Source organism: Podarcis cretensis (assembly GCF_951804945.1).
Source record: "Podarcis cretensis genome assembly, chromosome: 18".
Lineage (NCBI taxonomy): Eukaryota > Metazoa > Chordata > Lepidosauria > Squamata > Lacertidae > Podarcis > Podarcis cretensis.
In genome coordinates, this window is record NC_137188.1 from 11,967,209 (window position 1) to 11,993,116 (window position 25,908).

Sequence of the window (25,908 nt, forward strand, 5' to 3'; positions counted from 1 at the left end):
TTGGGGGCTAATAATAATAATAATAATAATAATAATAATTTATTATTTATACCCCGCCCATCTGGCTGGGCTTCCCCAGCCACTCTGGGTGGCTTACAACAAAACACTAAAATACAATAACCTTTTAAACATTATAAAGCTCCCCTAAACAGGGCTGCCTTCAGATGTTTTCTAAAAGTCAGATAGTTGTTTATTTCCTTGACATCTGAAGGTTGGGCGTGACACAGGGCGGGCGCCACCACCGAGAAGGCCCTCTGCCTGGTTTCCTGTAATCTCACTTCTCGCAGGGAGGGAACCGCCAGAAGGCCCTCAGAGATGGACCCCGGTGTCCGGGCTGAGCGATGGGGGTGGAGACACTCCTTTGGGTATACTGGGCTATTTAGGGCTTGAAAAGTCAGCACCAACACTTCTAATTGTGCTCAGAAACGTCCCGGGAGCCAAGGTAGGTCTTTCAGGACAGGTGTTATGTGGTCTCGGCAGCCGCTCCCAGTCCCCAGTCTAGCTGCCGCATTCTGGATTAGTTGCAGTTTCCGGGTCACTTCAAAGGTAGCCCCATGTAGAGCGCATGGCAGTAGTCCAAGCGGGAGATAACCAGAGCATGCACCACTCTGGCGAGGCAGTCCGCAGGCAGATAGGGTCTCATCCTGCGTACCAGATGGAGCTGCCCTGGACACAGAATTGACCTGCGCCTCCATGGACAGCTGTGAGTCCAAAATGACTCCCAGGCTGCGCACCTGGTCCTTCAGGGACACAGTTACCCCATTCAGGGCCAGGGAGTCCCCCCCACCTGCCCGCCCCCTGTCCCCCAAAAACAGTCCTTCTGTCTTGTCAGGATTCAACCTCAGTCTGTTAGCCGCCATCCATCCTCCAACCGCCTCCAGACACTCACACAGGGTTAACCACCAGCCTTCTCTCCCCCCCCCCTCGTTTTCCATTGGGGGAATTTTTCTTTTATTCCTCCAGGAAGAAACAGCCAATCGATTGCCGCTGTGCCCACGCTAGTGCCTCTGCTATCTTTTATAAACCGCAAGGAGAAAGAAGAGAAAGGGGTGGGGGTGTTTAACAAAAAACAAGGAAAGGGTGTCGCTGTTTTTTTCCCCTTCCTGGGGTTGCAAAGGGGGGGGGCAGGAAGGAGAGAAAATTCTCTTTGCACCCAGACGATGGAGAAGACCATTTGCAACTCGTCCCACAGCAAAGAGGAGATCCAGCCCGTCCGGTATTTAAGGTAAGTTGGCCGCCTTGCGGGAAACCCCCCCTGCCTTTCTCGCCACCCCCCCCTCCTGGCGAAGCACTCTGCACACCTGTCCGGAGGCTGCACCTGTTGAGATTCTACCTGCGACGGAAGCCAGGCAACGTTAAGGCGCTGGCCTCAGTAGTTGCGGGCTGGGGAATGGGTTTGTGGGCCAAAGCAAGGAGGGGTATGTTTTCTCAAATTTGGGAGGGACGACAGGCAGGGGTCTGTGATGGAGCCAGGGGTACCTCAATGCCAACAGACCCAGAGGGTGGGAAGATGATGAGGGCGACGTGGCCAAAAATGACCCAGTGGGGAGCTCGACTCGGGGACCGACTTTGGGGCAGGTGCGGTCGTCCGACGACTAGAGGGCACCACCTTGGGGAAGGCCGACTTAAGGACTGGGTAGCTCTGCTGGTTAGAATATGCCGGTAATGGCAAGGTCGTGGGTTCGATTCCCGTATTTTTCTGGGGGGATGCATACCCCTAAACATTTTGTGGATCTTAAATTGAGGGATGTGGGTTAAACCACAGAGCCTAGCGCTTGCCGATCGGAAGATTGGCGGTTCAAATCCCCGCGACAACGTGAGTTCCCGTTGCTTGGTTCCTGCTCCTGCCAACCTAGCAGTTCGAAAGCACGTCAAAGTGCAAGTAGATAAATAGGTACCACTCCGGCGGGAAGGTAAATGGCGTTTCCGTGCGCTGCTCTGGTTCGCCAGAAGCAGCTTGGTCCTGCTGGCCACATGACCCGGAAGCTGTACGCCAGATCCCTCGGCCAGTAAAGCGAGATGAGCGCCGCAACCCCAGAGTCGGCCACGACTGGACCTAATGGTCAGGGGTTCCTTTACCTTTATTATTTCAATATGAGTAGGGAAACGAGAGTATACCCCTAAACATATTGTTTTTAAAGGGGGAAAAGCACTACCCCGTATGGGACATTTTGCATTGCGCCAGGGGGTCAGACTAGATGAGCGCTGGGGTCCCTCTACCGTTCTGCGAATCTGGGGCTGTGTACGAACCCCATACAGGCGATCCGTGCAGAGCCTCCGCCGCCCAGAAAATGATCCTTTCGTAGTCCCAACCCCGAACTGCAGGTAGTTAAACTGCGGAACTACCCACCACTGGATCCAACCCACATACATGGCTTTAGGTGAGAATTAGGTGAATTCACGGGCGACATGGCTGCCGAGGCAGTGATGCTTCTGAATCTCAGTCGCTGGGGGGGGGGTCCCAAAGTGGGGGGAGCCGCTCTTGTGATCTGTTTCTCCTTGGGGGTGCTTGGTCAGATGGGCCTGATCTTGAAGCCTCTCCTTACACTTTTCCCACGCACAGTCCCATAAGCTGGATTTTTGCTTCGCCGTTGCCCTGACCTTCCTTTTAAAAAAAACAATTTCCATTTAAAATTTGACTTTCGTGAATGGCAAAAGAATATGCACTGTTTCGCCCTCTCTCTTTTCAGATTATACTTTTTCCCTTCAGACAATATGGTATCCAGGGGTCGGAGGAGGAGGAAATTAGAGAGGGGGTGATTATTATTATTATTTATTGAATTCATATCCTGCCCCTGTACCGCAGGTCTCAGGCCGGCTCACAGAATAAAACCAGAATATAAAACCACAAAATGCATAACCGAAATTAAAACAACACCCCCCCCAAAAAACCCCCCCACATCTTGAAAGAGAAATGAACATTATTAGCGGGGTGGACCATTTTCAAAACATGGTATACCTGTGAGGTTTTTACATCTGTGTTCTTTGAGTTAATCCTCTTTCTACCATATTTTTCCGTGTACAACAAACCCCCGTGTATATTTTTTTGGGGGGGCACTCAAAATTAAGAAAACGGGGGGAGAGATTGCCCACAACAGTTGAGCTTTTAATGCACGATCCGTGTATAAGATGCGCCCTCCCCAAATTTCTAACACGATTTTTTAATCATAATAAAAAAACCCTAGTCTTATTTATGCCTGGAAAATTACAGTACATGCATTTATTCGTTTATATGGGCAGCGAAGATCAGGGGCCACCGATCTACGTGGTTGCAACACCGAAAAGGATATTTTCCTCTCTTTGCAAACGCGGGTTTTGCAAAGAGCGACTTGCTCGCCTCGATCTCCATGGCAACCATAAAACAAGCTTTGCTCTCGAGTGTGATGTGGGTGTTGGGAGCAGAGAGAGATATATATTTTCCTTTCCAACGATGCTGCCGCTTGTTAAATCTCATTTTCGTCTTGCACGTTTTTTGGGTTTGCACTTCCACTCTTAAGGAAACATCACCAGTGCTGGATTCAGAAGAGTCAAAGAAGCGTTTCATTTATATATATATTTCCCCAATTTTGATATATATATTTTGATATATTATTTCCTTGACATCTGACGGGAGGGCGTTCCACAGGGCGGGTGCCACCACCAAAAAAGCCCTCTGCCTGGTTTCCTGCAACCTCGCTTCTCGCAGGGAGGGAACCGCCAGAAGGCCCTTGGGAGATGGACCCAGGTGTCCGGGATGAACGATGGGGGTGGAGATGCTCCTTCAGGTCTACTGGGCCGTTTAGGGCTTTCAAGGTCAGCCCTAAAAAGTTGAAAGCAGATGATGGAGAAATTGGGGTCTCATAGAAGACCCTCTGGTTTGGGTACCAGAAAAAGTTAAAAAGGAAATGATGGGGAAATTGGGGTCTCATAGAAGACCCTCTGGTTTGGGTACCAGAATAGTTGAAAGCAGATGATGGAGAAATTGGGGTCTCATAGAAGACCCTCTGGTTTGGGTACCAGAATAGTTGAAAGCAGATGATGGAGAAATTGGGGTCTCATAGAAGACCCTCTGGTTTGGGTACCAGAAAAAGTTGAAACGCAGGTGATGGAGAAATTGGGGTCCCAAATAAGACCCTCTGGTTTGGGTACCAGAAAAAGTTGAAAAGTTAATGATGGGGGAATTGGGGTCTCATAGAAAACCCTCTGGTTTGGGTACCAGAAAAAGTTGAAACGCAGGTGATGGAGAAATTGGGGTCCCAAATAAGACCCTCTGGTTTGGGTACCAGAAAAAGTTGAAAAGTTAATGATGGGGGAATTGGGGTCTCATAGAAAACCCTCTCATTTGGGTACCACAAAAAGATGAAAAGCAGATGATGGGGAAATGGGAGGCTGAAATAAGACCCTCTGTTTTCGGGTACCAGATGATGGGAAATGGAGCTTCGAGCGATGGACTGGGATGAGCAGGGAGAGGATAAGGGAGCAAACTCTTCCCGGAATTGCTGTGCCGCTGCCCCCTTAACTTGCCCCCACCCTCCGCCCCCCCCAGCTCTGGCCAGCCATTGTAGCATTGTGGGAAGATTCTCTTTCCAAAGGCCTCTTATTTAGCAGGTTGCCGTGGCGACAGGACCAAACGCTGCGGGAAGCTGAAAAGCTTCAATTTCTTTTCTTTTTTTTGGGGGGGGGGGTCTCCATCCAGTGAGAAGGAGAGACTGGCTGCTTTCCAGCGCAGCGTGAAAAGGGGGCTTATATCGGACAGTGCAAAACCGTGCATTGCGGGGGGTGGGCAGGATGGCCTTTGGGGGGCCCCTTGTTGTTTAGTCATTTAGTCGTGTCCGACTCTTCGTGACCCCCTGGACCAGAGCACGCCAGGCACTCCTGTCTTCCACTGCCTCCCGCAGTTTGGTCAAACTCATATTAGCAGCTTCGAGAACACTGTCCCACCATCTCGTCCTCCGTCGTCCCCTTCTCCTTGCGCCCTCCATCTTTCCCAACATCAGGGTCTTTTCCAGGGAGTCTTCTCTTCTCATGAGGTGGCCAAAGTCTTGGAGCCTCAGCTTCAGGATCTGTCCTTCCAGTGAGCACTCAGGGCTGATTTCCTTCCGAATGGAGAGGTTGGATCTTCTTGCAGTCCATGGGACTCTGAAGAGTCTCCTCCAGCACCAGAATTCAAAAGCATCCATTCTTCAGCGATCAGCCTTCTTGATGGTCCAGCTCTCACTTCCATACATCACTACTGGGAAAACAATAGCTTGAACTATATGGACGGTTTGTCGTCTCTTTTCTCCCAAGAAGCAGGCATCTTTTAATTTCGTGGCTGCTGTCACCATCTGCAGTGATGATGGAGCCCAAGAAAGTAAAATCTCTCACTTTGCCCTTCGCCTTTGCCTTTGCCCTTCGCCATGTCCATGGAGGCACAGGTCAATTCTGTGTCCAGGGCAGCTCCATCTGGTACGCAGGATGAGACCCTCCCTGCCCGCAGACTGTCTTGCCAGAGTGGTGCATGCTGTAGTTATCTCCCGCTTGGACTACTGCAATGCGCTCTACGTGGGGCTCCCTTTGAAGGTGACCCGGAAACGACAACTAATCCAGAATGTGGCAGCCAGACTGGGGACTCGGAGCGGCCACCGAGACCACATAACACCGGTCTTGAAAGACCTATATTGGCTCCCAGGACGTTTCCGAGCACAATTCAAAGTGTTGGGGCTGACCTTGAAAGCCCTAAACGGCCCAGAATCCCTGAAGGAGCATCTCCACCTCCATTGTCCAGCCTGGACACTGAGGTCCAGCTCCGAGGGCCTTCTGGCGGTTCCCTCCCTGCGAGAAACCAAGTTACAGGGAACCAGGCAGAGGGCCTTCTCGGTGGTGGCGCCCACCCTGTGGAACGCCCTTGCACCAGATGTCAAAGAGAACAACAACTACCAGACTTTTAGAAGACATCTGAAGGCAGCCCTGTTTAGAGAAGCTTTTAATGTTTAATGTATTACAGTATTTTAATATTTTTTGGGAAGCCGCCCAGAGTGGCTGGCGAAGCCCAGCCAGATGGGCGGGGTATAAATAATAAATTATTATTATTATTATTTATTCACCGAGCCTGAAACCCCAGAGACCAGCTGCCGGTCAAAGTAAACGATATGAGGCCAGATGGACGCATTGGTCTGAGCACAGCTTCCCAGCAAACCTCCCTTCTGCCTGGGTTTTGTTGCTTCTGCAGCAAGCCTTCTGCTTCGGCTCATTTAACGACGGGCGCGAGGGCGTTTTTGCTTAACGATTCCCCCCCTCCCGCCGCAGCTTTGATTAGCAATAATAATTCAACAGCTGAAAACACGAATCCGTCCGTTCCTCTTTTCCAAGCCTTGTGAGTCGTCAAAACTAAAACTCGTGGCTAAACGCCGGAAGATTCGGCACACGGTTAGCCCGCGGAACTCCCCGCCACAACCCAGATGGGCTTTGAAAGAGGACTGGAGGGCTTTCAAAGGCTGCTAGCCACAGAAATTATGCTCCCCTTGCTTCAATCCGGATTTCAGGCCCCTGTGAGAACTGGATACTGGACTAATAATAATAATAAATTTGTATTCATACCCTGGCCTTCCCGGTTCACAAACCAGGCTCAGGGCGGCTAACAACAAATTTAAAACACTTAATTGCAAAAGCAGCATAAAATACAGTATAAAAACATGAATAACAATAAAATTCAAAATCAGTTTAGGGGAAATAAGCATTAGGTATTCGCTAGGGTTAGCTGGTTGAATTGGTCCTACTTGGGCCAGCGAGGAGGCCAGGGGAGAATTAGCTGCAGGGTCTCAGAGCAGGTGATCTTCATAAAAGGGGAGGGAAGAGAAGGCAAATAAAAGATCAGGCTGAATTAAAATTAAAGGCCAGGCAGAATAGATCTGTCTTACAGGCCCTGTGGAAGGAGGTTAAATCCTGAAGGGCCCTAGCCTCATGGGACAGAGCATTCCACCAGGTCGGAGCCATCACTGAGAAGGCCCTGGCCCTGGTGGAGGATAGTCTGACTTCCTTAGGACCCGGGACCTCTAAACTATGATTATTCACAGACCTTAAGGTCCTCTGCGGGGCATACCAGGAGAGGCGGTCCCGTAAATACGAGGGCCCTGAGATTGATGGAGCACATGTTTATAAGGTCCTCACCCACTCTCGTTGTGGCAGGGAGTTCCTCAGGTTCCTGCATCATGTGCCCTGAAGCTTCAAATTCCGGCATGATCCCACTGCCGTCAAACCCACCCCCCAAAATCTCGTGCCAGAGCATGTCTAGCTTGGAACCCAGCAAACTCGACAAAGGCAAACCTTGTCTCGATTCCTGTAACATACACATTCCTGTCTGCTCCCGTGCCGGATTTACGTATAAGCTCAACGAGCTATAGCTTAGGGCCCCGCTCTCTTGGGGGCCCCCAAAAAAATTTAAAGGGGGAGAAAAACATGGGTGTACATATCCAAAATATAAGATAAAAAACAAATGAAATAAAACCTACATACAGCATTTTGTGTTGTGTAGGGTCCTAGGATGTAAGTCATGGCCCCCGCCTGCTCCCTAAAATATCGCCAGATTTCTCCTTTCTGTATATAGGGTGCCTACATTCTGCATGGACTGGTTGCATGGCAACATGGGCAAATGGCTTGAGATACTTAATAGGTCTATAAATTGTTGTTGTTTATTCGTTTAGTGGTGTCCGCCTCTTCGTGACCCCCTGGACCAGAGCACGCCAGGAACTCCTGTCTTCCGCTGCCTCCTGCAGTTTGGTCAAACTCATGTTGGCAACTTCGAGAACACTGTCCCACCATCTCCTCCTCCATCGTCCCCTTCTCCTTCTGCCCTCCATCTTTCCCAACATCAGGGTCTTTTCCAGGGAGTCGTCTCTTCTCCTGAGGTGGCCAAAGTCTTGGAGCCTCAGCTTCAGGATCTGTCCTTCCAGTGACCACTCAGGGCTGATTTCCTTCAGAATGGAGAGGTTTCATCTTCTTGCAGTCCATGGGACTCTCAAGAGTCTCCTCCAGCACCAGAATTCAAAAGCATCCATTCTTCAGATTTCCATTCTGAAGGAAATCAGCCATGAGTGCTCACTGGAAGGACAGATCCTGAAGCTGAGGCTCCAAGACTTTGGCCACCTCCTGAGAAGCGAAGACTCCCTGGAAAAGACCCTGATGTTGGGCAAGATAGAGGGCACAAGGAAAAGGGGACGACAGAGGACGAGATGGTTGGACAGTGTTCTCGAAGAGACCAGCATGAGTTTGACCAAACTGGGGGAGGCAGTGGAAGACAGGAGGGCCTGGTGTGCTCTGGTCCAGGGGGTCACGAAGAGGCGGACACGACTAAAGGACTAAAAACAAAAACAAACAAACCTTTTCCTGTGTCTTGCAGCAGAGCAGAAGCCTTGGCGATCGATAAAGAACTCCTGGAGGAGTTTAGGTTCGGACAGCAGCAGCTGATTGAGATCTGGGGTCATGCGTGTGCCATGGCAGTCACCAAGGTAAGCGCAAGGTTACCAGCTGGGATGGAAACAGCTGAAAGAGGAGGAACGGAAACTTTCTGGTCTGGAGGGCGCCAGGTTGGCAACCCTCGTGGTCTCAGAGCTCTCCTTTAAATCAGAACCGGTGAAGGTCCTGTGTGAGTGCCTGGAGGCGGTTGGAGGATGGATGGCGGCTAACAGATTGAGGTTGAATCCTGACAAGACAGAAGTACTGTTTTTGGGGAACAGGGGGCAGGCAGGTGTTGGGGACTCCCTGGTCCTGAATGGGATCACTGTGCCCCCGAAGGACCAGGTGCGCAGCCTGGGGGTCATTTTCGACTCCCAGCTGTCCATGGAGGTGCAGGTTAATTCTGTGTCCAGGGCAGCTCCATCTGGGACGCAGGATGAGACCCTCCCGGCCTGCAGACTGTCTGCCCAGAGTGGTGCATGCTCTGGTTATCTCCCGCTTGGACTACTGCAACGCGCTCTACGTGGGGCTGCCTTTGAAGGTGACCCGGAAACTGCAACTAATCCAGAATGCGGCAGCCAGACTGGGGACTGGGAGCGGCCGCCGAGACCACATAAAACCAGTCCTGAAAGACCTACACTGGCTCCCAGTACGTTTCCGAGCACAATTCAAAGTGTTGGTGCTGACCTTCAAAGCCCTAAATGGCCTCTCCACCCCCATCGTTCAGCCCGGACACCGGGGTCCAGCTCTGAGGGCCTTCTGGTGGTTCCCTCATTGCGAGATGTAAGGTTACAGGGAACCAGGCAGAGGGCCTTCTCAGTGGTGGCGCCCGCCCTGTGGAACTCCCTCCCTTCAGATGTGAAGGAAATAAACAACTATCTGGCTTTTGGAAGGCATCTGAAGGCAGCCCTGTTCAGGGAAGCTTTTAACATTTAACGCTGTATTGTTTTTAATACTTGATTGGGAGCTGCCCAGAGTGGCTGGGGAAACTCAGCCAGATGGGCAGGGTATAAAGAATAAATTATTATATATATTATTATGTTTCCGAGCGCCCTGAGGTGGCAGCCTGTTGTTCTTCGGTTCAGCACTTCGGGTACCACCGAAGTTGCCTCTTCTTGATGTTGCCCAGAGAATCTCTGCATCATTCATTTTTGTCCTGTTGGTTTTGGACGCTGAGCAGCCGCATCTGGCTTTTTAATCGCTCGCAGCCTCTCCCGACCCTCCGCCGCTGAGGAAATACCGTGCGCTTTTCGGAGTCTGGCCCTGGCCGCGGTGAGGGGGGAATGGGGACCTTTCCCTTTTCCCCCACCACAGCTAGAATTGCGTTGCTATTTGGGCAATTTTTAAAATATTCCCCCCCCCCCGCCCAATAATATTTATTATTTTCCATACATAAACATAACAGAAGAAAAAGTTAACAATAATAAAGGGAAAAGAATGAAACGGCAAAAAGAAAAAAAGGATATAAAGCACAAAATACAACAAATCACCACATAAACTAAAACTTAATTAGTTCATTAAAATCCATCTTCATAAACATATTATTTGACTTTCTCAAATCTCTTCCATCTGAGTTTCTTAGTAATTATATGTAGCAGCTTCCAAGATCGTTATTTCATAAAACCGTATCGCAGCCGTAATCATATTTCCTAACTTTTCTTATAGTACATTTGCTTATTTATCATTTAACCCTAGGCCTAATTGATTCTTTCAAGTGATTACATATCTTTAATATTGCAATTTTTAAAATTTCATTTTCCCCGTTCCGGATTTTTGCCTCTGGTTTGGAATCGGCTATTTGCACTGCATTGCAATGGGGCAGCCAGTAATGTTTGCTCGGGCTGGCAGCAGCTTCCAGGCAGGCAGGGGACATTCCCAGCCCCTGGGGGTTGAATCAGGACCCTCTGCTAGGGAGCTAACCAGAAGGCGTTAGCCCAGGCGTTCTCAACCTCGGCCCCCCAGCTGTTTTGGGACTACAACTCCCATTATCCATAGCTAGCAGGACCAGTGGTCAGGGATGATGGGAATTGTAGTCCCGAAACATCTGGAGGGCTGAGGTTGAGGAAACCTGGGTTAGCTGGTTAGCTAACCCCTTCTGGTTAGTTCCAAAACCGAAGTAAGACGCCAGCCCTCAGGACTCTGGAGAAACCCATCGTTTATTTGAAATCATGATGACTAGAAACTTACTTTACGTTGGGACAGGGAAGGGCTCTAGGTCGCTGGCATAGGATCTGCCTGTCAGTGGCAACTGCACAGCCACTGCATGGATGGAAGAAGAAGAAGAAATTATTATTATTATTATTATTATTATTATTATTATTACCCCGCCCATCTAACTGGGCCTCCCCAGCCACTCTGGGCGGCTCCCAACAGGATATTAAAGGTAAAGGGACCCCTGACCATTAGGTCCAGTTGTGGCCGACTCTGGGGTTGCGGCGCTCATCTCGCTTTATTGGCCGAGGGAGCCGGCATACAGCTTCCGGGTCATGTGGCCAGCAGGACTAAGCCGCTTCTGGCGAACCAGAGCAGCGCACGGAAACGCCGTTTACCTTCCTGCCAGAGCGGTACCTATTTATCTACTTGCACTTGGACGTGCTTTCGAACTGCTAGGTTGGCAGGAGCTGGGACCGAGCAGCGGGAGCGCACCCCGTCGTCGCGGGGATTCAAACCGCTGACCTTCTGATCGGCAAGTCCTAGGCTCTGTGGTTTAACCCACAGCGCCACCCGCGTCCCATAACAGGGTATTCGAAGCACGATAAAACACCATACATTAAAAATTTCTGGGAAGCCCAGAAGCAGGTCCTCCTGATCTAAACAGTATATTGAGACAATAATAACAACAATAACAATAATAATAACCACACACACACACACACACATACCCTGCCCATCTGGCTAGGTTTCCCCAGCCACTCTGGGCGATTCCCAACAGAACATTAAAAACACAATAAAAGATAAAACATTAAAAGCTTCCCTAAACAAGGCTGCCTTCAGATGTCTTCTAAAAGTCAGATAGTTACTTATTTCCTTGACATCTGACGGGAGGGCGTTCCACTTGGCTGCCCGAAAGACCTCCTTTTATTCCTGATGGAAGCCATTGAGGTTCTGGTCCTGGGGTCTCTCCCATCGGGTGCCTCTGTTTTATCCTAATAATAATAATAATAATAATAATAATTTATTTATACCCTGCCCATCTGGCTGGGTCCCCCCAGCCACTCTGGGCGGCTTCCAACAAAACACTGAAATACAATAACCTATTAAACATCAAAAGCTTCCCTAAACAGGGCTGCCTTTAGATGTGTTCTAAAAGTTTGGTCGTTATTTTTCTCTTTGACATCTGGTGGGAGGGCGTTCCACAGGGCGGGCGCCACCACCGAGAAGGCCCTCTGCCTGGTTCCCTGTAACCTCACTTCTCACAGGAAGGGAACTGCCAGAAGACCCTCGGGAGATGGACCCAGGTGTCCGGGCTGGACGATGGAGGTGGTAGTTATTTTTCTCTATTTTTTTGGTAGTTATTTTTCTCTATTTTTTTGGTAGTTATTTTTCTCTTTGACATCTGATGGGAGGGCGATCCACAGGGCGGGTGCCACCACCGAGAAGGCCCCCCACCCCCACCCCATCGCCCTGCAAGCTAATTTTCCCGGACGTCTCGTTCCAGGTTTTCCCTCGGAGGTCTCTGCCGAGGAAGCAGCCGACTTTGCTGGTGGTTTGCGGCTGCGAGCAGAATGGAGCAGTCGGCCTGGCGTGCGCCCGTCACCTGCGTGTCTTTGTAGGTACCTGCCCCCCCGTCCCCCCTCCCAGAGTTTGGCTTTGTTTCCAACTTGCACCTTCTCTCCTCCTTGTTCGAATCCATTTCTGCCCCCCCCCTTTTTAAAAAAGGGTTGGACAAATTCATAGAGGTGTTGATGGCTACCAGCCGCAAGGGATATGATGTCTGGAGGGAACGTTGCTTGGGAATTCCATCTCAGGATGTCTGAAAACAAACACACACACACAGTGTGATGTTTTCCCCAGCACTACTGAAAGGTTCAAAATCAGGTCTCTCTCCAGTGGTGATATTTTACAATTTAGCTTAGAATCATAGAATCATAAAATCATAGAATCATAGAGTTGGAAGAGACCACAAGGGCCATCGAGTCCAACCCCCTGCCAAGCAGGAAACACCATCAGAGCACTCCTGACATATGGTTGTCAAGCCTCTGCTTAAAGACCTCCAAAGAAGGAGACTCCACCACACTCCTTGGCAGCAAATTCCACTGTCCAACAGCTCTTACTGTCAGGAAGTTCTTCCTAATGTTTAGGTGGAATCTTCTTTCTTGTAGTTTGGATCCATTGCTCCGTGTCCGCTTCTCTGGAGCAGCAGAAAACAACCTTTCTCCCTCCTCTATGTGACATCCTTTTATATATTTGAACATGGCTATCATATCCCCCCTTAACCTCCTCTTCTCCAGGCTAAACATGCCCAGCTCCCTTAGCCGTTCCTCATAAGGCATCGTTTATTTTGCAGCTTGTTTGCAAAACTATTGCACTACCAACCTTACTGTATGCTTGTGAAAGGTGGACCACTTATAAATGCCATCTCCAACTCCTCAAAAGATTCCATCAACGGTGTCTCTGAAAAATATTACACATCACTTGGGAAGACAGGCGAACTAATATCAGTGTTCTGGAAGAAGCAAAGATCACCAGTGTCGAAGCGATGATTCTTCAACATCAACTTCGTTGGACTGGTTATGATGTGCAGATGCCTGATTGTAGTCTTCCAAAGCAACTACAGTGGTTAACCTCGGGTTACAGACGCTTCAGGTTACAGACTCCGCTAACCCAGAAATAGCACCTCGGGTTAAGAACTTTGCTTCAGGATGAGAACAGAAATTGTGCGGCGGCAGCGCGAGGCCCCATTAGCTAAAGCGGTGCTTCAGGGTGAGAACAGTTTCAGGTTAAGAACGGACCTCCGGAACAAATTAAGTTCTTAACCCGAGGTACCACTGTACTCGATTCCGAACTTAAAAATGGAAAGCATAATGCTGACGGTAAACAAAAGAGGCTTAAAGACTCTCTCAAGGCACATTTTTAAAAATGTAGTATAGGTAAGCGTAAAGGGACCCCTGACCATCAGGTCCAGTCGTGGCCGACTCTGGGGTTGCGGCGCTCATCTCACTTTCCGGGCTGAGGGAGCCGGCGTCCAGCTTCCGGGTCATGTGGCCAGCAGGACTAAGCCGCTTCTGGCGAACCAGAGCAGAGCACGGAAACGCCGTTTACCTTCCTGCCGGAGCGGTACCTATTTATCTACTTGCATTTTAACGTGCTTTCGAACTGCTAGGTTGGCAGGAGCAGGGACTGAGCAACGGGAGCTCAACCCGTCATTGCGGGGATTCGAACCGCTGACCTTCTGATCGGCAAGTCCTAGGCTCTGTGGTTTAACCCACTGATTTAGGTAAAGGTAAAGGTACCCACTGACCATTAGGTACAGTCACGGAGGACTCTGGGGTTGCGGCACTCATCTCACTCTATAGGCCGAGGGAGCTGGTGTTTGTCCGCAGACAGCTTCCGGGTCATGTGGCCAGCATGAGTAAGCCGCTTCTGGCAAACCAGAGCAGCGCACGGAAACGCCGTTTACCTTCCCGCCGGAGTGGTACCTATTTATCTACTTGCCTTTTGACATGCTTTCGAACTGCTACGTTGGCAGGAAAATGTAGTATAAACACCGACAATTGGGAAACACTTTCCTGCAAGCGCTCCAGTTGGAGAACAGCCTTTACCAAAAGTGTCCTGGGCTTTGAAGACACTTGAACTCAGGACGCAAGGGAGAAACGTGCTAAGAGGAAGGCACGCTTGACAAACCCTCACCGGGATCAACTCCCGCCTGGAAACCTATGTCTCCACTGTGGAAGGATGTGTGGATCCAGAATTGGCCTCCCCAGTCACTTACAGACTCCCTGTTAAAACCGTGTTTATGGAAGACAATCTTACTTGGCTACGAGGGATTGCCAAAGAAGAAGAAGAAGAAGAAATTTGTTTCCCAAACCCTTGCAGAATCGCTGGGGTGAGGTTGAAGGAGAGAGAGTGCTCTGTGTTAGGAGTAAAAATATTGGCACCGTTGGCCGGGGCTTTTCTGCGCTTTGCAAATTGCAAAGAGAGCTCAGAGAGAGAGATGCATGGTTCTGCTTTTAATGCAAACTGCGCTTTAGCTTTTGAAAACCACAAAGCAATGGTTTGGCAAGCTTTTAATACACCGTATTTGCAGCGTACAAAGCACCCTGGAGTCTCTTTCTCGCCCTGAATTCGTCTCGCTAAGAAATAGCTCCCAGTCGCCCGGGGGAACAAGGAGGAGAAGGGGAAACAGGGCTTCGAGTCCCCTTCCTTTTCTGAAATTTATTTCTCAGGGATGAAGTGGTTTCCTTCCCTTTCCTGTGCCAGCCACCCCGCTTCTGAAATTTATTTCTTAACTTTCATTCAGAGTTTAAAACCCTGTCCGTTATCAGTTAGCTATCCAGTTCCCCAATTCAGAAAGGCTGGTGTGTAGAGCAGTGAGGGAAATGTCGCTTCAGCAAGGCTTCTACTTGAATAATAATAATAATAATATTTTATTTATACATCGTCCAACATTTTGGAGGTCCCAAGTCGCAAGGTGGTTAGATTAATCTCAACTAGGGCCAGGGCCTTTTCAGTACTGGCCCCGATCTGGTGGAACGCTCTGTCACAAGAGACCAGGGCCCTGCGGGACTTGACATCTTTCCGGGGGGCCTGCAAGACAGAGCTGTTCCGCCTGGCCTTTGCTTTGGACTCAGTCTGTTTCCCTCCCCTTACGGTCTTGATCTATGGGCTACTTTTAAAACGAGGCTGCATTTTAAATTGCATTTTAACCTGTATTTTAAATTGGTCCCCCCCCATTATGTTTTTACTGTAATTTTACTGGTGTTAGCCTCCCTCAGCCGGGAAGGGCAGGGTAATAATAATAATAATAATAATAATAATAATAATAATAATAATCCCTTCCTCTTTTGTCTCCCTCTCCCTCTCATGTTTCTCCTTGCAGGAATACGAGCCCACCATTTTCTACCCGAAGAGATCCTCGAATCCTCTCTTCCGGGATTTCACCACCCAGTGCGAAAAGATGGACATACCATTTCTTTCCTATCTGCCAGCGGAGGTGAGCAAAGTCTTTCTGGTCCCTCACTTGCAAGGGAGCATTTTGGTGCAACAACAACAACAACAATAATTTATTATATATACCCCGCCCATCCAGCTGGGTTTCCCCAGCCACTCTGGGCGGCTTCCAACAAAACACTAAAATACAATAACCTATTAAACATTAAAAGCTTCCCTAAACAGGGCTGCCTTCAGATGTCTTCTAAAAGTCTGGTAGTTGTTTTTCTCTTGCTCTCTTCATCAAGCCCTCTTGATGGCAGATTCTAACAGATGATTGTACAGCGGTGCCTTGGTTCTCAAACTTAATCCGTTCCAGAAATTCCATTCCAAAACCAAAGCGTTCCAAAACCAAGGCGCGCTGCTTTCCCATGTAAAGCAATGCAAAACGGATTAATCCGTTCCAGGCTTTTAAAAACACAACCCCTAAAACAGCAATCAAACATGGATTTTACTATCTAACGAGACCGTCGATCCATAAAACGAAAGCAATAAACAATGTACTGCAGTCACACAATCGATCCGCCAGTAGCTGGACTGGGTCCCACAGAGTCATGAAAACAAAACGAAAAAGAGCCGCAAAAACAAAAACACAAAATAAATAGCGAAAACAGACAGACCTCAGCATAAGACTCAAAACGGAAGTGTGGCGCTCAAAAATCGGAAGCGTAACACTCAAAACGGAGCACTTTCAGCTTCCGAAGAAAGTTCGCAAACCGGAACACTTACTTCTGGGTTTGCAGTGTTTGGGTTCGAGTTGTTTGAGTACCAAGGCGTTTGAAAACTAAGGTACCACCGTATTTCAGTGTGCTGTTCTCTCAGGAAGTGTGAATGAGGTAAAAAAGGTAAAGGGACCCCTGACCATTAGGTCCAGCCGTGGCCGACTCTGGGGTTGCAGCGCTCATCTCGCTTTACTGGCCGAGGGAGCTGGCGTCCAGCTTCCGGGTCATGTGGCCAGCAGGACTAAGCCGCTTCTGGCGAACCAGAGCAGCGCATGGAAACGCCGTTTACCTTCCCGCCGGAGCGGTACCTATTTATCTACTTGCACTTTGAGGTGCTTTTGAACTGCTAGGTTGGCAGGAGCAGGGACCGAGCAACAGGAGCTCATCCCGTGATTGCGGGGATTCGAACCGCCGACCTTCTGATCGGCAAGTCCTAGGCTCTGTGGTTTAACCCACAGCGCCACCCGCGTCCCTTGAATATGGTAGATCGGCCTTTAAATATCAACTGAATCGAATTCCACGCTTTCCCCACTTTAGATATTGGGGGATTGGCACCAGAGGGTTGTGGCCTCGCAAATTGCATCCTGTGTTTTAAAAGAGACATCAATCTCCAAGTGTCTTTTAATAACATTTTCCTGACGTCCTGAAAAGAAATTACAGAGGAAGGTTTTGAGCATGTGTGTGGCTTTCTGGTCATATCCCAGTTACTCGCTGGTTCCTGGGACGGGCTCCCTAACCTCACAGCGTCATAGACCCTCGCCCTCATTATTTCGAAAATCTTTGGCCTTGCAATTTTTGCTAAATCGCAGCAGAAGCCGGATCCGTTTGCTATAATCTTGTGGTGTTTGTGCTCAGAGAGAAGCCAGCTGTGAGTTGAGTTAAAACAAAATGGCAAGAGTTCTTCTGGAGAGCTAAAATTAGGGATCATACCAAATGTTACTGCTTTGAAACCTCAGGGAGCGTGCCAGAAGTTTGCTTGCAGACATTTTTTTGGTGTCAAAGACATTTGCAAAAATAATAGACAGGGAGCAACGTTGATCATCTGTGCCATGTTTTTCATGCTCATTTCATGCCGATTCGTGGCCAGTTGGGTCTCGTTTCTCCCTAATGTGCAGTGATGGCACATTGCGATGTTGCGGGTCAGATCTGGCCTTTGGACAGCATTCCTGAGGACCTAGTGAAGCTGATTTTATGTTATGTGCTGAGCTTGGATCCTAGAGAATGCCTGAATGTCTAACGTAGATTTTCAGTTCCGTTGTTCTGTATGGGACAATGACAATAAAGATTATTGTGTCGTAATGCATATCTAAGGGACGCGGGTGGCACTGTGGGTTGAACCACAGAGCCTAGGACTTGCCGGTCAGAAGGTCAGCGGTTCGAATCCCCGCAATGACGGGGTGAGCTCCCGTTGCTCGATCCCTGCTCCTGCCAACCTGGCAGTTCGAAAGCACGTCAAAGTGCAAGTAGATAAATAGGTACCGCTCCGGCGGGAAGGTAAACGGCGTTTCCGTGCGCTGCTCTGGTTCGCCAGAAGCGGCTTAGTCCTGCTGGCCACATGACCCGGAAGCTGTACCCTAGCTCCCTCGGCCAGTAAAGCGAGATGAGTTTCCAACTCTACGTACTTTTCAGGATCCTGACCTAGTAGCAAAACAGCTAAGTCTACATCCTTTCTCAACCTGTGGGTCCCCAGATATTGTTGGACTACAACTCCCATCCCCCCTAGCTAGCAAGGCCAGAGCTCAGGGATGATGGGAGTTGTAGTCTGACAACATCTAGGGACCCGCAGGTGGAGAACCACTGAGCTAAGAGGATAGAGGGGAAGCTCTTCCATAGAGTCTGCATAAGCCAGGCTTCCTCAACCTCGGCCCTCCATTGTTTTGATACTACAATTCCCATCATCCCTGACCACTGGTCCTGCTAGCTAGGGATCGTGGGAGTTGTAGGCCCAAAACATCTGGTTGAGGAAGCCTAGTGTAAGCTGAACTTAAGCCAGCGGTTCTCAACCTGTGGGTCCCCAGATATTGTTGGACTATAACTCCCATCCCCCCTAGCTAGCAAGGCCAGAGCTCAGGGACGATAGGAGTTGTAGTCCAACAACATCTGGGGACCCACAGGTTGAGAACCGCTGGCTTAAGGCCAAGCTAGGTCCAGGACCTTGGACAGGGCCTGCAGAATTAGTTCAGCACCACGGACAGCAGTCCTGAAGCGGAGACAGGAGATTAACATTGTCTCAGCAAGGTATTGGGCGCAGCTCTGTAGTTGGAGACTGTGAGATGACCTGGGGGGCAACCCAGTCAGTTGGGTGGGGTACAAATAAAATAATAATAGTAATACAGTGGTGCCTTGGTTCTTAAACGCCTTGGTTCTCAAACTCTGAAAACCTGGAAGTGTGTGTTCCGGTTCTCAAATGTTTTTCGGAAGCCGAACATCCGACGCGGCTGTCGGCTATTGTTTCCGGGGCGCCTGCACCAATCAGAAGCCGTGCCTTGGTTTTCGAACGTTTTGGAAGTCAAAGGATTAAATTTGGCGCTTTTGCTATTTATTTTGCGTTTTTGTTTTTGAGGCTCTTTCGGTTCATTTGTTTTTGTGACTGTGTGGAACCCAGTTCAGCTACTGATTGATTGATAGTGTGACTGTGGAAATGGATAAAAGCCCCCCCATCCAGACAATGACTATCATCAGTGCAGGTAAGAAAAAAAGGTAATTTTAATTTTTATCATCTACAATACTGTCGTATTTATTTTATAATACAGTGCATTGATTATTGCTTTCATATTATGGATCAATGGTCTGGTTAGATCATGAAATTCATGTTAAACTGCTGTTTTAAAGGTTGTTTTTTAAAGTCTGGAACGGATTAATCAGTTTCGCATTGCTTTCTATGGGAAAGCGCGCCTTGGTTTTGGAACGGACTTCTGGAACGGGTTAAGTTTGAGAACCAAGGTACAGTCATACCTCTTCTTGTGAACGCTTCATGTTGCGTTTTTTCGGGTTAAGAACGCGGCAAACACGGAAGTGTTTACCTCCGGGTTTCGCTGCGCATACGCAGAAGCGCTCTGCACGGTTCGCACATGCGCAGAAGCGCTGCTCTGGTTACAGACTTTCTGGGGTGCGAATGGCACCCCAGAACGGATCGTGTCCGCAACCAGAGGTTCCACTGTAATAGTAATAATAAGAAGGGCTGCGTTAAGATTCTTTATGCACCGTGTTTTCAATGCACCTCGGTTGGTAGACAACAACTTGCTTGTGTAGCTGTAAGACTTGGGGAGGGATGCAGGTGGCACTGTGGGTTAAAGCCTCAGCGCCTAGGACTTGCTGATCGAAAGGTCGGCGGTTCGAATCCCTGCGGCGGGGTGCGCTCCCGCTGCTCGGTCCCAGCGCCTGCCAACCTAGCAGTTCGAAAGCACCTCCGGGTGCAAATAGATAAATAGGGACCGCTTACCAGCGGGAAGGTAAACGGCGTTTCTGTGTGCGGCTCTGGCTCGCCAGAGCAGCGATGTCACGCTGGCCACGTGACCCGGAAGTGTCTCCGGACAGCGCTGGCCCCCGGCCTCTTAAGTGAGATGGGCGCACAACCCCAGAGTCTGTCAAGACTGGCCCGTACGGGCAGGGGTACCTTTACCTTACCTTTTTAAGACTTGGGGAACCCACAACTGCGGGGTTGCGATGTGACTCCCCTCTCTCATCCTCTCCCCTGGTGGCAGACTCAGCTGATCAGCGACGCTTACAACCTCGTGATCGATGCCTTGCTGGGAGTGGAGGCCACGCCGGGCGAGTTGCCAGAGCCATTCGGTACGATCCTGGCCACCCTCAAGCAAATCCGGATCCCTCTCATCAGTCTGGATGTCCCCTCTGGTATGCTTCCCCTGTTGAACAGCAGCCTGCTGGGTCATGTGTGTCCCCGGCGAATCCCTGTTGAATTCCTATGATCCATGCGACGGTCACCTCCAGACTGGATTATTGTAACTCGCTCTACGTGGGGCTGCCCTTGGGACTGACCCAGAAACTCCAGCGGGTGCAGAATGCCACAGCGAGACTCCTTATGGGGTCTTCGCTGCGAGATCACATTCACCCAGTGCTATACCAGCTGCACTGGCTCCCGGTGGGGTACAGGATCAGGTTTAAGGTGCTGGTTTTAACCTTCAAAGCCCTATACGGCCGAGGACCCTCGTACCGACGGGACCGCCTCTCCTGGTATGTCCCACGGAGGAACTTACGATCTTCAAACAAAAACATCTTGGAGGTCCCGGGCCACAGGGAGGTTAGGCTGGCCTCAACCAGAGCCAGGGCTTTTTCGGCTGTGGCTCCGATCTGGTGGAACGCTCTGTACCAAGAGACTAGGGCCCAGCGGGATTTGACATCTTTCCGCAGGGCCTGCAAGACAGAGCTGTTCCACCAGGCCTTTGGTCAGGGCACAGCCTGACCCCCCTCCTTTGGCAGTCCTCACAGAACTCTAGCCTAATGGTTGCCATCTATTTGATTTGAATTAATTTTATAATGAACGATTTTAGAATGTTGTACTATTTTATTGTTGTTAGCCGCCCTGAACCCAGCTTTGGCTGGGGAGGGCGGGATATAAATTATTATTATTATTATTTTATTATTATTATTTTAAATAAAAGGACACATTCTACTCATGTAAAAACACACTGATTCCTGGACTGTCCGCGGGCCAGATTGAGAAGGCGATTGGGCCGGATCCGGCCCCCAGGCCTTAGTTTACCTACCCATGCCCTATGGGCTTAGCCTGACCCTTTGCCTCTTGCGGTGGTCCGAGGAATTACGCCCCCCCTTCTGCCACCCTGCCCAGTTTCACCCCAGTGGCCTGGCAGAAACTGCAGCCGTCTCCAGAAGCTCTTGGAAGCCCCATCCGGCCAAAAAGGGGGAGGCGTCAGCTTCTGCAAACCGAGACATGAAGTCATAACTCAAATAGTCCTCTCTTTTTTTTCTGTGTCTGGCTGGACAGCGGCGACCGGGTCTCTGCTTTCGCCATCAAGAAGAGCAAACGAGGAGAGGTGGATCTGAGAAACCTCTCCGTCCGTCCCCTCCTTCCTTTTTCAGTGGCTTTGCACCGTGACGGAGCAGAAAGGTTTCTTGGGAAATTGCATTTCTATCCCAGCTTTTCTTCTCCAAGCGGCTCAAAGAGGGCTGGCTGGTTCTCTCCCGCTTCCTCAATTAATCCCCTTAATAATAATTAAGCCACAGAGAAGATGCTCTCTGATTCTACTGCTGTTGTTTCGAATATGCTTTTCTCTGGGTTGTGTAAGGTTGTGTAAGCCTTATCAGGGCTAATAATAATAATAATAATAATAATACAGTGGTATCTTGGGTTAGGGACGCAGGTGGTGCTGTGGGTTAAACCACAAAGCCTAGGACTTGCTGATCGGAAGGTCGGCGGTTCGAATCCCTGCAATGACGGGGTGAGCTCCCGTTGCTCGGTCCCTGCTCCTGCCAACCTAGCAGTTCGAAAGCACGTCAAAGTGCAAGTAGATAAATAGGTACCTCTCTGGCGGGAAGGTAAACGGCGTTTCCATGCGCTGCTCTGGTTCGCCAGAAGCGGCTTAGTCCTGCTGGCCACATGACCCGGAAGCTGTACGCCGGCTCCCTCCGCCAGTAAAGCGAGATGAGTGCCGCAACCCCAGAGTCGGCCCGACTGGACCTAATGGTCAGGGGTCCCTTTACCTTTACCTCGGGTTACATACGTTTCAGGTTACAGACTCCGCTAACCCATAAATAGTGCTTCAGGTTAAGAACTTTGCTTCAGGATGAGAACAGAAATTGTGCTCCGGCGGTGCGGCGGCAGCAGGAGGCCCCATTAGCTAAAGTGGTGCTTCAGGTTAAGAACAGTTTCAGGTTAAGAACGGACCTCCAGAACGAATTAAGTTCTTAACCCAAGGTACCACTGTAATAATAATTTATTACTTATACTCCGCCCATCTGGCCAGGCCTCCCCAGCCACTCTGGGCAGTTTCCAACACTACAGAAAAAGGTAAAGGGACCCCTGACCATTAGGTCCAGTTGTGGCTGACTCTGGGGTTGGGGCGCTCATCTTGCTTTACTGGCCAGGGGAGCCCAGCTTCCGGGTCATGTGGCCAGCAGGACTAAGCCGCTTCTGGCGAACCAGAGCAGCGCACGGAAACGCCGTTTACCTTCCCGCCGGAGCGGTACCTATTTATCTACTTGCACTTTGACGTGCTTTTGAACTGCTAAGTTGGCAGGATCAGGGACCGAGCAACGGGAGCTCACCCTGTCATTGCAGGGATTCGATCCGCCGACCTTCTGATCAGCAAGTCCTTGGTGTTAAGTTGTGGGTGAACATATCAGACGACACAGCAATTCTTCAAACAGCTCTTGTTTATTCACAGGCCAGAACAGAACTGAACTGAAGGGTTCAGCCAGCCTGCTTATATAGAGCTCCACTAGAACACAACAGTAACCATTTTCTGTAACTATCCAATCACTGAACGTCACTTCCGATCCCTTATTTGCATACCTGGACCTGAGTGAAAACTATCTACAGTATCCCCCTGCTGGCACAGGGTGAGAACTTCAGTACATAACACTAGGCTCTGTGGTTTAACCCACAGAATATTAAAAACACGATAAAACGTCAAACATTAAAAACTTCCCTAAACAGGGCTGCCTTCAGATGTCTTCTAAAAGTCAGGTAGTTGTCTATTTCCTTGACATCTGACGTGAGGGCGTTCCACAGGGCGGGCGCCACCACCAAGAAGGCCCTCTGCCTGCTTCCCTGTAACCTCACTTCTCACAATGAGGGAACCGCCAGGAGGCCCTCGGCGCTGGATCTCAGCGTCCGGGCTGGACGATGGGGTGGAGACGCTCCTTCAGGGATACTGGACCGAGGCCGTTTGAACTTTTTTTATAAACATTCCCACATTCAATATCCTCAGCTCTATAGAACCTCCATTCCCAAGAGCAGTCTACCCCCTAACGCCGCAAACAGAGAACAGGGAAGGTAGAGAGATAAGGGGTGACCTCTGTGGGCTTCAATCCAGGAAGACGCTTCTGACTCTCTTTGTCCTCTCTCTTCCCTGTCCCCCACAAAAACCCCTTTCTTTTCAGGCTGGGATGTGGAGACGGGCACCTCCGACGGCATCAGTCCCGACGTCCTCGTCTCCCTGGCCGCCCCCAAGCAGTGCGCCACGCGGTTTGTGGGCAAGCACCACCTCGTGGCCGGCCGCTTCCTCCCTTACGACGTGCAGAAAAAGTTCGAACTGAATTTTCCCGAGTACCCTGGCACAGACGACGTGGTTTCTCTTTAAGGAGAAGCCTTGGAGTTCCTTTCCCGCATTGCGCCCCCTCAAAAAGAGCCCCATTTGCTTCTCCCGAACAGCGAGAGGTTGGGCGAAGAACCCGAGGACAAATTCTGCGCCTAGACGTCTGGAAATGTACAAACCGTAGCTTGCGGGGCAGGCGAGACGTGGGGGCTATAGGGTGCCGTTTGAGCCTAATCTGAGAGGCCATCGATTCTGCCTGCTCCCAATCTGAAAAGGAGCCTAAAGGTCAAGGATTAAGGATTGGGAATACAGTGGTACCTTGCTTCTCAAACTTAATCCGCTCTGGATATTCCATTCCAAAACCAAAGCATTCCAAAACCAAGGTGCGCTGCTTTCCCGTAGAAAGTAATACAGAACGGATTAATCCATTCCGATACACACACACACACACACACACACACACACAGTGGTACCTCGGTTACACACGCTTCAGGTTACAGACTCCTCTAACCCAGAAATAGTACCTCGGGTTAAGAACTTTGCTTCAGGATAAGAACAGAAATCGTGCTCCGGCGGCGCGGCGGCAGCGGGAGGCCCCATTAGCTAAAGTGGTGCTTCAGGTTAAGAACAGTTTCAGGTTAAGAACGGACCTCCAGAACGAATTAAGTACTTAACCCGAGGTACCACTGTACATAGCTACAGTCATACCTCGGGTTGAATGAGCTTCAGGTTAAGCATTTTCAGGTTGTGCTCCCCCCAAAAAAGAGCCCCATTTGCTTCTCCCGAACAGCGAGAGGTTGGGCGAAGAACCCGAGGACGGATTCTGCACCTAGACTTCTGCAAATGTACAAACTGTAGCTTGTGGGGCAGGCGAGACGTGGTGGCTATAGGGTGGCGTTTGAGCCTAATCTGAGAAGCCACCGATTCTGCCTGCTCTGGATCTGAAAATAAACCTTCCCAGCTGCATGCAAGGAGTTGAGAGATGCCTCTTTAGGGAAGAGTTATTCCCTCCCGGAAGATAATCGCTATTCTTTAGGTCAGGGATGGGGAATAACAATAATAACCTTGGTTCTCAAACTTAATCCGTTCCGGATATTCCGTTCCAAAACCAAAGCATTCCAAAACCAAGGTGCGCTGCTTTCCCATAGAAAGTTATACAGAATGGATTAATCCATTCCGGACGATATATATATATATACATATATATATACACATACACACATACATACATACACACACATTGGTACCTCGGGTTATGTATTTAATTTGTTCCAGAAGTCCTTACTTAACCTGAAACTGTTCTTAACCTGAAGCACCACTTTAGCTAATGGGGCCTCCTGCTGCTGCCGTGCCGCCAGAGCACGATTTCTGTTCTCATCCTGAAGCAAAGTTCTTAACCTGAAGCACTATTTCTGGGTTAGCGGAGTCTGTAACCTGAAGCGTATGTAAGCCGAGGTACCACTGAATGTGTGTGTGTGTGTGTGTGTGTGTGTGTGCATATATATATATATATATATATATATATATATATATATATATATTACCAACAACCAAACACGAACAGTGAAACCGCCCCAGGCAGCTGATACATTGGGTATACATAATCAATAATAACATATTCAAATCAACCATACGTACAATTCTATATACCTTAACACTCCTCCCTCCACAAGGTTTACTTAACTTTTAACATTTTAAACTGCCCCCAATTGTTCGAACCTACCCAAATAATCCAGTATCTTCTCAAACCAATCCTGACCTTAAATCCTTTCATTCTGCGCATCTTCACAGTTAGATATTCTGAAATTATAATATTATTCTTTTTTTCCTCCTTTGGTTCACTCCTAGCTCTTCTGCATTTTTTCCAATCACTTGCTATAACCTGTCCGGCTGCAGTTACCATCAATTTTACCCATTTACATTCCTCTTTTGTTTTTAACACCGAATTCTGGACAATTAAAAACAACCCCCTAAATCAGAAATCTGACATGAGTTTTAGTATCTAACGAGACCGCTGTTCCATAAAATTAAAGCAATAAACAACGTACTGCAGTCACACAACCAATCAATCAGTAGCTGGACTGGGTTCCACACAGATTCAGGTGGTAGCCGTGTTGGTCAGACGCAGTTGGAGGGGAGGAATTAAAAAAATGTCCAGTAGCACCATAGAGACCAACTAGGTTTGTTCTGGGTATAAGCTTTCGTGTGCATGCACACATGGTAATTATTATTATTATTATTATTATTATTATTATTATTATTAATTTATACCCCGCCCATCTGGCTGGGTTTCCCCAGCCACTCTGGGCGGCTTCCAACAAAACACTAAAATACAATAACCTATTAAACATTAAAAGCTTCCCTAATCAGGGCTGCCTTCAGATGTC

General features: G+C 49.3%; 1 protein-coding gene across 2 annotated transcripts; it reads left to right on the forward strand.

The window, feature by feature from the left end:
• Positions 1–1,045: 1,045 nt before the first annotated feature.
• Positions 1,046–23,566, forward strand: YJEFN3 (YjeF N-terminal domain containing 3; the record flags this gene model as incomplete). 2 transcript variants are annotated; one of them, XM_079960933.1, is made up of 6 exons in its annotated part: positions 1,046–1,225; positions 8,360–8,465; positions 12,071–12,181; positions 15,452–15,565; positions 19,988–20,138; positions 23,367–23,566. In XM_079960933.1, the coding sequence occupies exons 1-6, from the start codon at positions 1,161–1,163 to the stop codon at positions 23,564–23,566; spliced, it is 747 nt and encodes a 248-aa protein (XP_079817059.1). In that variant the 5' UTR covers positions 1,046–1,160. The 2 variants fall into 2 exon arrangements, with proteins under 2 accessions (XP_079817059.1, XP_079817058.1); XM_079960932.1 differs by having other exon boundaries at positions 1,047–1,225; positions 8,357–8,465.
• Positions 23,567–25,908: the final 2,342 nt, after the last annotated feature.